This window comes from Pongo abelii, chromosome 2, assembly GCF_028885655.2.
Source record: "Pongo abelii isolate AG06213 chromosome 2, NHGRI_mPonAbe1-v2.0_pri, whole genome shotgun sequence".
Taxonomy (NCBI): Eukaryota; Metazoa; Chordata; class Mammalia; order Primates; family Hominidae; genus Pongo; species Pongo abelii.
In genome coordinates, this window is record NC_085928.1 from 103,797,497 (window position 1) to 103,815,779 (window position 18,283).

At 53.3% G+C, this 18,283-nt stretch overlaps 1 protein-coding gene across 5 annotated transcripts in view; it reads right to left on the reverse strand.

Moving 5' to 3' along the window:
* Positions 1-2,504: 2,504 nt before the first annotated feature.
* The window catches only part of MAPKAPK3 (MAPK activated protein kinase 3), a 32,248-nt gene continuing 16,469 nt past the window's right edge, over positions 2,505-18,283 (reverse strand). For 3 of the 5 annotated variants that reach the window (XM_002813704.6, XM_009238968.3, XM_054550677.2), the window contains exons 3-11: positions 11,354-11,493; positions 10,037-10,101; positions 9,469-9,548; positions 7,277-7,400; positions 6,024-6,099; positions 5,545-5,669; positions 4,984-5,069; positions 4,606-4,686; positions 2,505-3,918 (exon numbers count right to left, since the gene is read on the reverse strand). In XM_002813704.6, the coding sequence (XP_002813750.1) occupies positions 3,766-3,918; positions 4,606-4,686; positions 4,984-5,069; positions 5,545-5,669; positions 6,024-6,099; positions 7,277-7,400; positions 9,469-9,548; positions 10,037-10,101; positions 11,354-11,493 (930 nt within the window). In that variant the 3' untranslated portion in view covers positions 2,505-3,765. The remainder of the gene's footprint in view (positions 3,919-4,605; positions 4,687-4,983; positions 5,070-5,544; positions 5,670-6,023; positions 6,100-7,276; positions 7,401-9,468; positions 9,549-10,036; positions 10,102-11,353; positions 11,494-18,283) is intronic. The other 2 variants (XM_054550676.2, XM_063722086.1) reach the window with 1 other exon arrangement.

Here is an 18,283-nt window from a genome sequence, read left to right on the forward strand (position 1 = left end):
GCTGATGAGAACAAGTGGCCACTTGGCTTCTTAGCTCACCTAATACTAGCTGATTGTCAGATTTGCTCCCATTTCACGGAGAGCCACACTGAGGCCCAAAAAGGAATGTGACTTGGCCAGGGATCCAGCCTCCCAGTCCTGGCTTGTATAAGAGCGACACCCGATGCTGGAGATCACGGAGCCAGGCCCTGGGCTGGGCTAGCGGCTGGACCAGACTCCTCGTGGGCTCTTGGGAGTGGCCAAACAGATGTAGGAGATAATGGGGCAATCCTTCCATCTGCTCTTCTGCTAACTGCCTCTAGGGCACCCCTCCCCACCTAGTTACAGGAGGGGTCCTACCCTCTCCCCAACAACAGCAAGGGGCCAAATGTGACCAATAAGAACCCTCCCCTGAAACTGACATGTGGACACCTGAGCAGATGACCTCCCCAGCTAGGACTTCTGCAGCTCTAGCTTTGCCAGAGCTATGGAGAAGGGAAAAAAAAAAAAAAAAAAAAACAGTAAAAAACAGTGCAGGCAGAGGATCAAGGCTGGCCCCAGGGAGAAGCACAGACTGGCAGAGCGGAGTGGCAGACGGGAGTCCTAGAGCAGGGAGTCCCTCTGTCCCTGAGGCCCTGGTCCCTGCACTTCTGCCTGCAACCCTGTATCCTATCAGGCACCTTTCCCAGCACTGGGATGCATACATTCTCTCTTTGGCTCAAACTGTCCCATGACACCTCCTTCTCCTGGAACCATGTTCTTCCATCACAGACCATATCAAGACCTTGATTAAACTTTTTTTTTTTTTTTTTTGAGATGGACTTTTGCTCTGTCGCCAGGCTGGAGTGCAGTGGCGTGATCTCGGCTCACTGCAACCTCCGCCTCCCAGGTTCAAGTGATTCCCATGCCTCAGCCTTGCAAGTAGCTGGGATTACAGGCACCTGCCACAACGCCCAGCTAACTTTTTTTATTTTAGTAGAGATGGGGTTTCACCATGTTGGCCAGGATGGTCTTGATCTCCTGACTCCGTGATCTGCCCACCTCGGCCTCCCAAAGTGCTGGGATTACAGGCGTGAGTCACCACGCCCAGCCAATTTAACATTTTTCAACGTGTGATGTTTTCACCTCCCGTATGAATGTAAACACCTTGAGGTGAGCCCCCTGTCTGAAGTTCTCACTGCAGCCTTCCTTGCACCCAGCACAGCATCTCAGGTACACTGGATGCTTGGCAGCCAAGCAAGGGAGGCCATCTGTGCCTCCGCAGCTTTGCAACTAGATGGACTACATCTACCTTTGCATCTGGCCAGCATTCTTCCAGATGTAGGGTATACTAGGAAGGCTGGGCTGAACCACAGGCTCCATGAAGTCTCTTGAATTTATCAGGCCACCCTCCTGGAAGCCCAGTACTGGAACCAAAGCCCAGGAGGCCCACATGATGCTGCTCTGGGGAGCAGGCCCTTGGAAATGAAACCCCATGGGTGAGGAAGGCCTGATTGTCTGGATAGAAAGTTCCTGAGGTAGATTTGGGGCTGCTTTTTTTTCTAGAGACTTCTAGATACTCTAGATATAACTCTAGATATTCTCTCCCTGAGGCAGATTTGGGGCTGCTTTTTCTTCTAGAAACTTCTAGATACTCTAGATATAACTCTAGATACTTCTCTCCTTCCTGATGACTAAGGATGTTTGAGTAGCTAATGCATGTGGGGCATAAGCCACGCACCTGGCACCTCACTAAGTACTTCACACACATCATCTGCTCAAATCCCCCACACGACTCCATGAGATGGGCATTATCATCGCCAGGACACAGCTGAGGAAACTGAGGCCAAGAAAGCTCCCAAGGTCACCAGGCTGGGAAGCAGCAGAACATCTCAGGCGTGTTTGCCTGTCCCCTGCCTTCCAGCATCTCTGCACCCTCCCCCACGCCCTGAAGGAAGGGGGGGTGGAGGAGAGAGTGCTGCAGGCAGCAGATGAGCTCTTGGAAAACTGGGAGGTTTCTCAAGATAGGAGCTGGGAGAGAAATGCCACAGTTAGGGCCCTCCTTGAAGCTACCCGCAAGGGCTCCTGAGGGGTGAGAGTGCTCTGTTACTGGAGTAGTCAAAAGACAGTCTTGCAGCATGCCGCCCCCTCCCCTCCTCGATATTCTCACTGCCAAATGAAATCTGGCAGTTTCTGAAAATAGCTCAGCACTGCAGCAGGCACTCTGCCCGCCCTTCAGCAGGCTGGCACGCAGCTGGGGGTGGCCACTGTGGGCAGACACTGGCACACACAGGACTGGGGGTAGGTGTCACACACACTGCACAGGGGCGGCACAGAGCTGGGGACATGTGGCAGCTGCCATCCCTCAGCTCTTCTGACCTTTCTACGCCTAGCGAGGACTCAGTGGCCTTGGAGTTAGCATGGCATACTTATCAGGCCTGAGGCACCCCCTCCAGCTGGGGTGAAATCACTAGTGGGTCTGAGAAGCTGCCCTTGGGCCACTTTTGTTCACCCCTATAGACAAAGAGTAAACCCAGGAGCCAAGAGAAAATGATGAAATGGTGTTTATTACTATCTGGATGTAAAATCCAGCAGTGTTGTCCTATCTGACATGGTCTAGGGTTTCCCAGCCAGTGAGAGAGGGGCCAGGAAGGAACTAGGCTGGGTGTCAGGCACTTGTCAGACAGTATCAGGCACTCGGCACCCTGAGGCTACCATGGTGGGGTGGGGCTGGTAAGCTCTGATCAGCCAGGAAAGGCCCTCTCTGCCCCACCCAGGCCCAAGCCAGGACCAGACGTTCTGAGCATGGCTCAGTTGCCTTCCCCAACCTCAGGTCTGACCCAGAGTAAAGAAAGAGACCTCAGGTTAATGGGAAGCCACTTAGCTCTGCTCCCAACCAGCCACTTTCACACAAGTATACCAAAAGATAGCCCCTGACATCAACAGAAAAGGGCTTTCCTGCCTGAGATCTGGTGAGCAGATGGGTGCAGGGAAAGTATACTGGCTTTTGTCACAGTGACATTTTCCAGAGTGGAAAAAAGTTAAAAATATCCCCCACCTTAAGTTCAGATGAAAAGTCACCCTTTGGGTCGGGGGTAGTGAGGGGATGGCTAGGCCCAGGGACTCCCTCAGGGGAGAGCGCTGAGTGCCGTCTGGGCTAGGGCTGCAGCAAGGCAGGGCTGGACTGCACAGGGAGGCAGGCAGACCGGATCCAGCAGCCTCAGGGCCCAAGAAGGAGTGAGAATGAGAGGGCCAGCCAGTGTGTGAGAAATCAGCCTCCCCAAGAAGGCAGAGGTGAACCCTCGATTGCCCCTCCTCCCTTACTCGCTCACTCAGCATTCACAGGCAGCAACGTGGTCCCTGGTCACCATGGCAACCAATGGCCAATGCCTTTCTCAAGGCCAGGCCCATCTGCCCATCCCGCAGGGGGATGTCTCTGTGGAAGACATGGAAGATGGGAAGCCCAGCCACAACTCCCAGTGGCCTAGAAAGCTAAGGCCATGCACCAGGGCAGGACAGCACAGAGGCCTCACTCAGGCCAACCTGGCTAAAGGTGCTGCTATGGCAGCAGGCAGCTCCCAGCCCCTAGGCCCTGCCCGTCTCTAGGGCTTGAGCCTGGGCCAGAGATCTGAAGGAGGTTTAGGGTCAGGGTCCTCCATCCTGAAGTTCCGAGTGACAAATTAAAACACAACAAAATAATCCTTTTGTTAAAAGAATGACCCTGGGCCCTCCTGGCCAGGGCCTCAGCACATTTCAGTCTGTCATGCAGGCTGAGAGGCACCATGAGCTCCTCCAAGGCACCATGAGCTATTGGTTGTTGCAGCCCTGTGAGGCAGAGGAGCTGCCTGCCTGCTTTTTTCTCCTCTTGTTGAGGAGCCGGTTGTTAGAGGTCTTCAGGTCCTTGATCTTCACCTGGTCGTAGTCTACCCGCATAGTGGCCAAGGCACTGGTCATCTCCTCCTGGGGACAGATAGGATGGTGGGCACCAAGAGGTCAGGATGTACTGAACTTAGGAACTATCACCCCCTGCCTGGGCAGCCCCTTAATGTCAGTGACAGCCTGTGCTGCCTCTATGCCCACTGTGTGCCCAGCACTGGGCCAAGCCCTTTGCATCACATGATCCTCACTACAGGCCTCTGGTAGACACTGAGCTTATTCACTAAGGCACAAAAGGAGAGTTACTCCCTGGGACCACACCAAGGGTAAGTGGGATAGTGAACTAAACCAGTTCCACCACAGAATCATAAGACCTGCAGAGAATGCCATCTCACTGGGCAACCAGCGCACTGGGGCCTGGAGATTGTGCCACTAGAGCTGCTACTCCATATGTCCAAATGTGGCCTCTGCTGGGTCTAAACCAGGCTGACCACCCTCCCAAATGTTGTTGGTTATAAGAGAGGTCATCATCCAAGCTTGGTACCAAAGCCCCGTTTCACTGAGGAAGTGAGCCAGGAGCACCACACTGAATGGCGTAGTGAGGCCCAATCTTTGGGGTGCCATGGTTGGACCACTGTGACAGTCACTGACACCCTGTGCTCCAGGTATAGAAAGGGGCCAAAGACCCCAGACCCTGGGTAGCCACCCCCCTGAAGTCCCTTTTGCCCAAATCCTGGCACCTGTATTGAGACTGAGGCAGAGCCCACCCACCTTGACTTCATCCCAGTGGTCTTTGTCCTCCTGCAGCACTCGGGCCGTGTGGAGTGGGGTCTGTGGCACCACCATCGATTGCTGGAAGGAGCCCCATGCCCACGGATTAGAAACTGGAGGCACCTGGGACAGCACTGGTTCCCCCCACTCCATCTCCTTCTCCCAGTCTCAGATGGAAAAACTAAGGCTCAGGGCGGGGAAGGAGCCTCACTGGGGCAGTGACAAAGCCAGGTTGTAGGTGAGGCCCTACTATCTACCTGTGCGCATGGGCCCATTCCAGCCCTGCACTGGGGCCTCAAAGCAGAGCCACCACCCTCCTGCCTGGCAGCCCCACTCCTGCTGGACACCCTGCCTGCCGTGGGAGGAGGAGGGGCTCACATTGATCCAGGGATGGTTCATGAACTGAGTGATGGTCAGCCTCTCTGTGGGGTCTGTCTTCAACAGGAGGCGGATCAGCTGCTTGGCTAGGGGGGCCAGGGAAGAGAGGGGAGAGGTGAGATTACAGAGCCAGCCCCTCCACCCTTCCCCACAGACCACAAGCTCTGCTGGGGCAGGGGCTGCATGTGCTCCCAAATTCCCAACCCACAGAAAGAGTGAGCTAACAACTATTTCTTGTTTTGAAGCACTAAGTGTTCAGGATAATTGGTTAAGCAGCAGTAGATAACTCATACAGGGCAGCCTTGTTTGTGGTCCTCAGAGGGGAAAATATGAATGAGGAATAGGAGTTAGAGGGAGTTTTGAGGAGGCAAGTTTTGAGCCTGTTTGGCAGATGTAGAAACTGAGGCTCAAGAAGGTTAGGGGACTTGCCTAGGGTCCCATAGCTGGGAAGAGGGGGAGCCAAGATTTTAACACAGGTCAGTTTGACACCAAAGTGATGTTTCCCAGAATGAAAGCCGCAGGGGCCAGGTGAGGCAGGCTGGGACAGAGAGATTCACTCACCATCCTCAGAGACTTCTGACCACTCAGGATTGGGGAAGCCGTACTGGCCCAGGCGGATCCTCCTCTTCATCCCTGGGGAGATGGCCTGGCCGGTGTTGGAGTAGAAGGGTGGGAAGCCACAAAGGCTGGGGGAAAGGGTAAGTCATTTGGCATAGGGTGGGAGCAGTGCCAGGGTGAACCCATTTCCCCTCAAAAGCCCCTGACTGGGGAGACAGGCAACCAGACACCATGGCAATAATACCAGCCCTCCGGACTCCCAGGCACATCCCAGGAATGTCATCAGCCCTTGGCATGGGGAGACCCTCAGGCACCTGAAGGAGTGGTGTCCCATGACCAAAAGGGAAGGGCGGCCTGCATGAGGAGTGACACACACAAGCTCCTCACCAAGGACATGGGGGTGAGGGGACAGAAGTGGTCCTGAGGGCTCACAGTGGGGGTAAGGGCAGGAGATGGAGGCAGGGGGTGGGGAAGGTACTCACAGGATGTACATGATGACACCCAGGGACCACATGTCGCATGACTTGTCATACTTCTCTGGACCCAGGACCTCAGGGGCTGCCAGGGCAGAGGGACAGTAGGGCTCTCAGACCCAAGGGTCTTGGAGCCCAGGCAGGAGCCTGAAGCCTGGGCAAGGTGGGGAGCAGGTACCTGGGCTGGGAGGTAGGGCAGAGCAGACTGGCGTCTGGCACCTTTTGGAAAGGCAGCATGTGTGTGAAGTTGGGGGAGGAGAAAGCTCCCGGAAAAAAATCAACCATTTTCAGACATTACCCCTAGCTCTCTTGGGCCTGAGCCCCTCTGCCAGTCTCAACCTTGGTGAAAGAAGAGAAGAGAAGGCCAGTCTGGGGCTTGGTGGGAAACTGCCATAGGTGAGAGGGTCTTGGCCTGCCAGCTGTCCTGTGTCCCTTGCCTCCCTGAATGCACAGCCTAGGTCATAGGCAAGGAAGAACCAGGGACAGGGCTCTGCATTCCATCATCAGCTTGGCTACCAATCCATGGGGCCTTTGTCTTCCCTGTGCAATGAGGTGGGTAGGCTAGAAGATTTCTAAGTTAAAATACTTAGTGCAAAACACATCCTAGTTAACAGAGTGCCATTTCAACTGTCTCAGGGAACTTCCCATCCTTTCAGCAGCCCTCCAGGAAGACCTCTTCTGAGGGAGAAAAGCCCTCTGTCATCACCCCACTCTCAGGTTAGAGGGCAGTTTTGGCAAGGAGCATTTTCAGATCTGGAGTTGCCCACTTGCAGAAGGGCGGTGAACTTTTCCAGGAAGCATGAGTATGTGCACACCTCCAAGCCCTGGCTTTAGTGACCATCTCCCACAAGGCAGGTGACTGGTACCCTTTGTCCCTCCAAGTTAGGAGGAAATGCATGCCCACTTTCTGAATATGAATCCCAGGAAGACAAAAACTAGAGAAAAACAACCGCGGTTGGGCTCTGTCCCGAGCTGATGGCAGCCTTTTATCACATATATATTTAGAGCTGCTGTGATGTCATTCAGCTCACAGGCCACAGCCAGAATTTTCCTGGATCTATTTTCAAAAGCAGAAGCTGAAGTTTGGGAGAATATTTTTGCAGCCTCCGGCCCCCCACGTCACCCGCCTCCATGCAGACAGAATTCTCCCCCTCCCTCCTTGCTGGGCTTTAACCCTTTGGTTTCTGCAACCCACTGGCTACCCCACAATACAGGTGTATAAGTTGGGGTGAGGAGTTACAACTCAAGTCCCAAGGACTCACCCACATAATAGGGAGTATAGCAGGGTGTCTGCAGGGCATTTTGGGTGGTCTCCTTAGCAAAGCCAAAATCGGTGAGCTTAAGCACTGCGTCTTTCTCCTTAGATGTGTAGAGCAGGTTTTCAGGCTGGGCCAGAAAGAGAAAACATTGATTTGGAGTTAGGAACCAGGCAGGAGCAGAGCCCCAAGGTGATCTTCAGCCAGACTCCCCGACTCCATCCCAGTGCAGAAGGAGCCAGGTCCATTTATAAAAAGACCTGGGCCTTGCCCACCAACATGGGCCAAATATAGAGAAACCCAAGGTGCTACCTTCATTCACAAAAGGGGAAGCAAGGCAGGTGTTCAGCCAAGGCTGTGAATGACCAAGTGCCATAGAAAGCCTCGGGGCAGGAACTTCTGATCCTGAGTTGGTGACATTGCCATGAAATGCTAGAGCAAGGGTGCTGGGGGAAGGCAGGCTGCTCATAAGTCAGTATTGCCAAGCACATGTCCCATACCCAGCCCAGAGTGAATCCTACAGGGCTAGAAGGACAGCCCCATCTGAGTTTGCTCAGGGGAGAAGGCCCTGGTTGCTCAGACCCCAGGAGCTGCACAGGGGCAATCTTCCTGTGTCCCAGGAGTAGCCAGGGGCCTGGCAGATGAGGGCAGTGGGGAGGTCTGTCCCTGAAACTGGTTTTTAATGAATGGTAGGTAAGATGTAGGCCCATGGAGAGGGGCAGAAGAGACCCCCAAGCAGAGCTGGGGTAGAAGGATGGGGTGTTGGTAGAAGGATGGGGTGGTGGTTTAGAACCAATGGATGCTATTTCTCAGGTTCCATTTGAGAAGATCTGACCTTCTCAATTGTGATAAAAACAGAGAAGCAGTTTTAGTCTATTCAAGGGAATCTCCTCTGCAGAAGGCTTTTCTCTCTTTGGGGAAAAAAAGCCAGGGTCCAAATAAAGCAAGGATTTACAGGTTGGGGTGCTCAGCCAGAGGGAGGACCTGATGCAGCAGCTGTAACCTCAGCTCGCCTCTGCCCAGTCTGAGGAGGAAATAAGCCAAGGAAGGTAACGTTCTAGGCTTGGGGCAGAGGGCCCAGGAGGAGCAGACTCTGCTCTGATAGTGCCCACACATGCTTATGTGTGCACGTGCGTGTGTGTGCTGCCTTGGTTTGCATTTCATCCATCTGATCCAGATGACCTCTAAGACCCAGTCCTCCCAGGATAGGAAATTTGGAGAGCTGAGCTTCCAGCCTCAAGACTGGAAGGTGGCCCAACAACTGGCACTACCTCTGTTCCTTCCTCCAGTGCTCAGCAAATGGCTTCTTTCCCTTAAAATGCTGGTATCAGAGGGCCTGATCTGGCAAAGCTATGGCTGTGACTTCACAAAAGCCGCAACAGGGCTGGGTGGAATGGCTCACACCTGTAATCCCAGCACTTTTCGAGGCCGAGGCAGGCGGATTACCTGAGGTCAGGAGTTCAAGACCAGCCTGGCTAACATGGTGAAACCCCATCTCTACGAAAAATACAAAAATTAGCCAGGTGTGGTGGTGTGCGCCTGTAGTCCCAGCTACTTGGGAGGCTGAGGCAGGAGAATCGCTTAAACCTGGGAGGCGGAAGCTGCAGTAAGCCGAGATTGTGCCACTGCACTCCAGCCTAGGTGACAGAGTGAGACTCTGTCTCAAAAAAACAAAACAAAACAAAACAAAACAAAAACCAACAGCATCAGGCAGCCCCTGCCTGAGGCCTGGCACATTGCATCCACACAAAATTTCTTGCTGAACAAGTGAACAAATGAATGAATGAATCCCAGTGCAGCAACTACACAGCCCCTGGGCAAGTCACTTAATCTTTTTCTGAGCCTTGTTGTCCTCATCTGTAAAATGGGTAATGGCACTTATCTCACAAGGCTGGGTGAGAATGAAATGAGATCGCTTGTCAGGGCCTGCTGGCTTTAGGCAGGCAGTCAGTTATTCTTATTACTATTGGGATTACTCAGTGTTTGAAAGAAACAAGGGGACCCACCTGGTGAGAACAGAATGAGTATGCTGAAACTAGAGAAGAGGCTGAGAAAAGCAGTCTGGGACACAGAGCAGAGGCTTTGAATGTGACTAGGGAACATGGCCTCCATCCAGTGGGTCCTGGATGCCATCAGGGATTGTGGAGTGGAACAATATCCTCTTCCCTGGGCCCCCAGCCTGAATCCTGGAGCCTCACCTTGACATCTCGGTGGGCGATGTTATGGCTGTGCAGAAACTGGATGGCAGTGCCGATATCCCTCATTATCTCTGCAGCTTCTGCAAAAAAAGAGGAGGAGGGGGTCAGTGACGCCAGTCAAAGGTCAAGCCCCCACCCTATCATCCCTCCTGGACACAGTCTAACAGGCCAGCACAAGACAAGAAGACAGTGACAGCACTCCTGCTATCCAGGTTCTCTATCCCAGGATGTCTATGCCACCCCAGACACCCCAGTTTCCTCCGAGGATACCCCCAACCCATCTAAACTTCTTTCCTCAGTCCTGAGCTACCTCTTCCCAGCTCAACTGCGAGACAGCATCAAGAGGCTTTGAGGCCTCCATCCCAAAGCCATGGAGAGTCCAAGTTCGACAAAGTGTCTCAGACTCAGAGGGTCCCTTGTGGGGATGGACACTGAGTCTCACCCTTTCTTATTCAGATGGGAAGACTGAGGCACAGAGAGGAACAGGGTCTTGCCTAGCATCACACACAACGCTCTGTCCATACCTCTCACCCTGAATCCTCCTGCTGGTCCAGCTACATGCACATACCTCTCTCAGTGAAAGCCTGGTCGCCACGCTCCTGAATCCTGCTGAACAACTCACCACCTTCCATGCTGTAAAAGAGGTGACTATAAGCAGAGAGGGGGAAACTGCACATCATCCTACCCTTGCCCCTGCCCCAAATCATAGGCCCAGGCTTCAGGCCCTACTGCTCCGCTCCTCCCCTACTGAACAGCCACTGTCAGCCTCCCTGTCCCTTGTAGAACCTGGTGCATGGTGGGTTGTCAGCTTGGGTGGGTTGAACTGAACTCTTGGAACTAGAAGAGGGTGGTGGCTCTGATCCCTGCCAAGAAGCCTGTGTATTCCCAGTGGCACAGCCCCTACCTGACTGTAAGGGCTTGGGTACTCCCAACCCCATTCAAGTCTCTGTTTCCCCAAATGTGGGATGAGATGTTAATTATCATCATATGACCACTGTTCTCTGGGCACCTACTGTGTGCCATGCCCTGGGATCCACATTTCATAAGCACTGTTGTGTGATCCTGGGCTGGTTCTTTCACCTCTCTGTGCCTCAGCTATCTCTTTTGTATGTTAGGGATGACAGCACCAACCCCATAGTCATGCAGCTTGCATATGCAATACACATGGGCCACATAGAATGGAGTCAAGCACAGGGTAAATGCTACATTAAGATCTTCCCCACATCTTACATCTGAGTTACAGAGATTCAGAGAGGTTAAGAGCTGCCCACGGTCACAAAGCTAGTGGGTAGCAGAGGCAAGATCTGAACCCCATATCTGAAGAACTGGCTAACCGGTGCAGGAAGGGGGGACTTGAAAGGCAGACAGGGAGGACCTGGAGACCCAGAGTCTAAGGACGACTGGTGCTGAGCCACAGTGTTACAGGAAGAAGCCCAGGGTGGAGAAGGCCACTGGCTCCTGGTTCTAGGCCCCAAGCACCCAATTACTGGTGGGACCATGGGAGCACATACCCAGGTCAAAAGGAGAGAAAGCTGAGGGAACTGCGTGGGTCCTGTTCTTCCCCAAATCCCCCATCCATCCATATTCAGGGATTGGGAGCCTTCTCTGACAGCTCTTCCAGTCCTCCTCACAGGGTAGAAATCACACTCAGGGAGGCCATATTAACCCCTATGGTTTTTTGCCCACCCTTGAGGGAATGTCCTTATGGCCAACTCCATAGATCCACAGGCAGGGCCTGCGGCTGCCTGCTCCATTGCCCCTCAGGGGCTACAGTGGCACCCAGATCTGCTACCTGAAAAACAAAGAAAGCCCCTAGAAGCATGGCAGGGAGCCTGGGGTCCACAGGGATGCTGAGGGGGTATGGAGACAGGGCAGGCCAGCATACCATTCCATGATGATGAGGAGACAGCGCTTGCCATGGTGCATGTTCTCATACACATCCAGGATGCGGACAATATGGGGGCCGCCAGAAGCCTGCCAGTGATGGTCTACCTCCTGCCGGGCCTTGGGGCTGTCATACAGGAGCTGTGGGTGGGTGGGCATAGAAAGCGTCAGGCTCGGAGCCCTCTACCATCACTTTGCAGACAAAAACATATAAGCTCTGAGGCCTGTGACCTGCCCCAGGTCACACAGCTTATAAGGAGCAGAATGAGAATTTGAATCTAGGTTTCTCTGACTTGTGGTCCAGTGAGCCTCTGGACTTGAGGGTCAGTCCTGGGCTCAAGCAGCTTGGCAGGTAGTTCAAGGAGTCCCTAGGAGGTGGCTGACTGCTTCGAGGGGCTCAGAGGCCAAAGAAGCCCTTGCCTCCCTTCTCAGATGGAAATTGAGTGGGTTTTATAACTCCACTCTAATCACACAGCAGCCATGGGACCCCAAGCCAGGGGCCACACATCCCTTGAGCCTCATTTTTACCATGAGGATGACACAGTTGTTCCATTTCCTAGGCTAGGGTTGGAAATTGTACATGTAAATTGTACAGGTTAGCACCTGGTACATAGTAGTCCCTTGGTGCCTCCCTTGTGATTCTCACCCAGCGTATCTATGAGAAATGTAAGTGTAGAAGCAGAAGGTGCTGGGGAAAGGCTGGGGAGGGGAGAGGGTGCACTAACATGCAAATCTGCCCTACAGGCCTCAGCATGATCAGGAGAGTGCTGGAGTGGGAAGGAAGACTTCCTGCAGGAGAGGTTGAGGCCTGTGTCTGTCAATCTATCTCCCACAAAGAAACTGGCCCAGAGTGGAGGGAGACAAGGCCACGCTCCTGTAGGGGTAAAAGTAATTAAGACTTCAAATTCTCCAGGAGTGGGCATGAGAACAAAACTGTCACTACCAAGAAAAGTGCTTCTAAAATGAGTTGCTTGGTCATGACCACCCAGTCAGTACCCAGCTCCCAAGGTAACTTTATAGCCTGCCTGGGAGCTGCTATGAAGTACCAGGGCGACAATGTCATCGCACTGAGAGAGAGGTGGGGCCATCTCAAGATGACCTAGCTGCCCAGCCTCCACCCTCATCCCATGCTTACAGATCACTGGTAAGGACCCAGAGGTAGAGACTGGGGGAAGGGAGGACTCTAGTTGAGGGAGATGACAGCTGAGTAGAGTGAGATGTGGGTTTGGGATTGAATTCCTCCAATGACTTGGTGTGACCTCAGGCAAACATTCACAGCTCCAAGCTGCAGCCCACAACTCTGTAAAATGGAATAATAGCAGAGTCATCCCCACAGGGTGCATCCCAGCCAAGGCAAGCATCCAGTGGGCGGGAATCAGGATACTTGCTTGGGTTAACTCAGCCCCGGACTGTGGCTGCCAAACAGCACCAGAAATGAACAAGGCCTCACAGTGGCCCTGCTGTAGGGGGAGAAGGAGAAGTCAGCATGCATGAGGAGATGGCCCAGAATGGGGACAGCAGGGACAAGCCACCCCCCAAAAGGGTTTCTCACTCAAGGACCAGCTGTGACACTGTGTTTCCTTAAGGAGGAGGGCTGGGGACCAGGGCTGATGCTCAAGACCGGGGCTCGGATCAGCACTGCTCAGCAGCCATAGGACCCTGGGCTGCCCCAGCCTTAATTTCCGCCTCTGCAGGATGGGGAGAGCCAGGCCGCTTTACACAGGGCACTGTTAGGGGCAGGCTCTGGGACCACGCACGCTCTCTAGGTAAAGACAAACTGGGGCAGGGCAGTGTCTCAGAGAGGGGAGAGGCAGGCAGTGGTTTCTCGAGCCTGCTGCCCCTTGGCTGTCCCTCCTTTTCTGGAGCTGCTCCCCTCAACCCTAGCCTGGGAATACAGGCAGTACAAGCAATACAGAGAGCCAGGGGCTGGATAAGCCCTCCAGCAGCTCTGTGCCCCTGCTCCATTACCCAGAGCAGGCTGGGGGTGTGCGTCAAGGCTGCTGTGGGTAGACGCTCCTGCCTGGACACTGTGGATCCTTGCTCATGCTGCCCTTGCCTTCCAGAACACCCCTCAGGTTAGTGCCTGCACAATTCCCAATCACCAGCTTCTTTCTCAGCGCTGGGACCAGAAAGCTCAGTGCCCCCCACTTGCCTCTACCATGTCCTGTGGCGGCTCTAGCTAGGGGTACCCCAATCCTCAGCCACAGGAGCCAAGAGGTACCATCCTCCCTCCTTGCACCCGGTTCCTTCTTTGCCTCCTCCCCCTCCCCCTGCCTGGTCTTCTCCTTCCCAGCCTGACCTGACCATCTCCTGTCAGGCCTCCCAGGCTGGCTCCCACACTCCCTCCTCACTGCCCACCTTGTCGCATCTCGCTCCCACATCAGAGTCCTCCTCTTCTCTCTTAAAAGTCCAAGCTCACAGTTGGAATGCTTTCAGGAGGGTCCTCAGCCCTGCCTCTCCCCTTATGACTCTAATCCACCTGTGCCACAGACACTTCCTCACATCTTCCAGATAAATGTCCTCCCCCAGCATGCAGGGCTTGCCTTCCTTTCCCACCTCACTTCCTGCCACCTCTGGGCCAAAACCACTTTGTTCTGGCCAGAAAAATATATGTGCTGTTCCCAAACAGGCCTTACTACCCCAGGCCTCTGTGTCTAGGCCTGTGCTGGTCCCTGTCATGTGCATTCTTGCCTCATCTTCTCTGTTGGGTCAACTCCCTCTTTTTGAGGAACCTTCAGGGCTCAATTCAGATCGATCAATCTCTCCTCTCTCTGTCTCCATCTCTGTCTCTCTCTCTCTCTTTTTCTCTCTGGAAAGTCCCCCCAGCACCTTTCTTTTTTTTTTTTTTTTTTTTGAGACAGAGTCTTGCTCTGTCATCCAGGCTGGAGTGCAGTGGCGCGATCTCGGCTCACTGCAAGCTCTGCCTCCCGGGTTCACGTCTTTCTGCCTCAGCCTCCCGAGTAGCTGGGACTACAGATGACCACGCCCAGCTATTTTTTGTATTTTTAGTGCAAATGGGGTTTCACCGTGTTAGCCAAGATGGTCTCGATCTCCTGACCTTGTGATCCACCCGCCCAAAGTGCTGGGATTACAGGCTTGAGCCACCATGCCCGGCCCCTCCCTGCACCTTTCTTACTGGTTTTGCTTCTGTTCCTCCTACCAGCCTGGGAGCAGCTTGAGGGCAGAGGCAGGTCAAGTTCACTTGGGGGTCCCTGGCTGGGGCCTGGCAGGAAACACTGGGCTCCCGAGCAAACAAAGGATGGGAGTATGGACCCAGGACTGGAGGGAGATGGGAGGAGCGAGAGGGAAAGAAGGAGGGCGGTAGATGGCCAAGGAGGGGCTGGAGAGCCTTCCAGCCTGGGCCTGCATCCTGTGCTTCGCTGAGGTAGAGGAGCAGGTGGAGTTGCCCTGAGCTGGAGCCTCTTGAGGCTTCCTGCCCCACTGAGTCCATATTTAGGAACCCATTTCCCACATGGATTAAAATAGTCCTTCTACAAATGCCAAAGCCCTGAAAATAGGCACAGGAACAGGGGAGAGGGCCGTCCCCGGAAAATATAATAAATGCCCCACTGGCCTCTCTGCAGAGCACATCACAGGAGCCAGAGCCCTCAGCCTGGGCCCAGGTCCAGCTGCCAAGAAATCCCCTGAGCTGTCTCTCCTGACCCCTTGAGTTGACCCTGAGCCCAAAACCTAGAGCCTCAGTTTTCTCATCTTCCTTCCCCATAGCCAGAGCCTTCTCCTCCAGGCCTCCCCTCAATGCGGTCCACCTCAATGTCATCTCCTCTCAGAAGCCCTCCCTCTTCATCCTTTGTTTTTCTTTCTTTCAATATATGCTTTGTTTATTGAGGTGTAATTGACATATAGTAGAATGTGCAGGTCTCAAGGGTCCAATTCAATGAGTTTTGATGATTGCACACACCCTTGGGACCCAAACTTCCATCAAGACAGAAAACATCCCTAGCTCCCCAGAAAGCTCTCACATCATCGCCCTTTTCACTTCCTGTGCAGCACTTGCTCACAACATACAATTAGCTTGTTCCTTTGATAACTCTTTAAGCAAACACACACATACAGATATTGTACTTTCAATGTGCCTGGCTCTGTTTGGAGTACTTTATAAACATTAGGAGGAAGGGACTTCATTATCACCACTTTTTGGATGAGAAATTGAGGCACAGAGAGGGGAAGTAACTGGCCCCAAATCACATGGCTGATCCCCCAGCCAGGCCGACACCAGCAGCCTCCCTCATCAGACTGTGGACCCATAGGGCAGGGCCAGTCTCCCTGGCCACCGGCCACCTCTAGGTCCCAGTACTCGGATACAGGGCCTGACACAGAGCACTAACTCAGGTAATAGTTGTAGATTTTTTTTTTTGAGACAGAATCTTGCTCTGTCACCCAGGCTGGAGTGCAGTGACACAATCACAGCTCACTGCAGCCTTGATCTCCTGGGCTCAATGATTCTCCCACCTCAGCCTCCCAAGTAGCTGGGACCACAGGTGCATGCCACCACACCTGGCTAATTTTTGTTTTTTTTGGGGTTTTTTTTTTTTTTTTTGGTAGAGATGGGGTTTTATCATGTTGCCCAGGCTGGTCTCGAACTCCTAGGCTCAAGTGATCCTCCTGCCTTGGCTTCCGAAGCACTGAGATTATAGGCATGAGCCACTGCGCCTATCAATATTTGTAGATTTAATAAATCTATAGAGTAAGGATGAGGGGGAAAACCTCTCACAACCTATCATGAGGACAAGATAAGATTAAATTGGCCGGGCGTGGTGGCTGACGCCTATAATCCCAGCATTTTGGGAGGCCGAGGCAGGTGTATCACGAGGTCAGGAGTTCGAGACCAGCCTGACAAACATGGTGAAACTCCATCTCTACTAAAAATACAAAAATTAGCCAGTGTGGTCGTGTGCGTCTGTAACCCCAGCTACTCAGGAGGCTGAGGCAGAAGAATCACTTGAACCCAGGAGGCAGAGGTTGCAGTGAGCTGAGATTGTGCCACTGCACTCCAGCCTAGATGACAGAATGAACTCCATCTCAAAAAAAAAAAAAAGATTAAATTGAGGAAGCCCCAGTGAGGCTCAACAAATAGGAGACATGACAACCTGGCCAAACTTTCTTCCTGCTGCCCAAGGGCAGCCTGTACCTCACCTACCCTCTCTGTTGAACCAGGCTTTACCTCCTCTTCCAGGGAGCCCATCATGACTGCTCCATTCCACAAGGCATTTCTGTAAGTTGGCCTCCTTCACACAGGTACATGACTCCACACTATTCTTCACAAAAGATGTCCCAAAGTAAGAGCTCCATCTTCCCAGGCATGAGAATGAGCACAGGGCCAGAACACAAGAGGCCCAGGTTCTATGCCTATTCTCAGTATGACCTTAGGCCAGTCCCTTTTCCTCTCTGGGCCTCTGTTTCCCCAAAGTTAAGCTGTAGGGCTTGGGCTATATAGGGTGGGGGAGATAAGTGGGTAACAAGGCGGACTTCTAGACAGGCATTCCTTGCAAAGTACCTAGCATAGTACCACTCCCACATCATTGCCCCCATGGAGCAGCCTCTGGGTCCCCATGGCCTCCATATCCACATGCCTGAGCCCACTGGGGGCTACTGAAATGGGCAATGATGTCATGGTTCCCAGTCACAGCTGGGAAGACAAGAAGATAGGAAGGGGCTAAGCACGGTGGCTCACGCCTATAATCCTAACATTTTGGGAGACCAAGGCGGGAGGATCACCTGAGGTCAGGAGTTTGAGACCAACCTGGCCAACATGGTGAAACCTCATCTCTACTAAAAATACAAAAAAATTAGCCGGGTGTGGTGACACGCACCTGTAATCCCAGCTACTTGGAAGGCTGAGGCAGGAGAATGGCTTGAACCCAGGAGGTGGAGGTTGCAGTGAGCCGAGATCGCATCATTGCACTCCAGCCTGGGCAAGAGAATGAGACTTTGTCTCAGAAAAAAAAAAAAAAGAAGAAGATAGGAGGGGATTTCCGACAACCCAACAGGCCCCCACCCTTGCATCATTCCTCTCCTATGTTCCCTGAGCTCCCCAGGGGTCCACCAGAACTGGAGGGTCTGTGATGGCGCTTGGGCAGCTCCACGGCTCCAGCTAGTGCCCAATAGGTACACACAGACACACACTCACACACACATACACAGACATACACATACACACACCCCTGTGAGGTGGAAACTGGGCTTCTTCCTGAGGAAGGGGATTCCTGGCCATGCACCTGAGGTGTGGGTCCCCACTGAAGCTCAACAAGCATTGAATTTGAGATGACGTTTCCTTTAACGAGTGACCACAGGCCTCAGGCTTTGATACACTGGTTTTCACTTACCCCTTCTCCCCTCATCCTCCTTTGCCAAATTCTCTCTCTTGCCCCGAGAGCCAGCAGCCAGAAAGCCAAGACCCCTACTGACTTCACCAGCTAGTGAGCACCAGCAAAATTTGAGAGCAGAAGGGCCCGTGCCCCTCTAGCATCACCAGGTGGAATGTCGGGGCCTCAAAACAGGCCAGGCCCCTCACTGTCACCACACTATATCCCTTTCCACCCAAGGACAGGGTTTACTTGTGGGTGGAGGAATTCTTGAGTTCCATAGCTGGGAAAACAACAGCACCATTTGCCTGTTTGGAAAACAATTTGCAGTTTACAAAACACTCTGCTGTCCCTTATCTCATGGGAATGCTTGGTGCCACCCTGTGAGGCAAGCAGGGTGGGAACCATTAGCCCAAATTTACAGATTGAGGAAACACAGGCTCAGGAGGATGAAGTCATTGCCCTGTGGCCACCTGGCTGCAGGATGGCAAGGCTGGAGGAGGAAGAACAGGACTTTTGAGAGAGCACCCAGACAACCCCTCCCTGAGGGGAGATGAGAGGAGGGGGTGGCCCCAAATTGGAGAGGCACTGGCCAAATCCACAGCTTG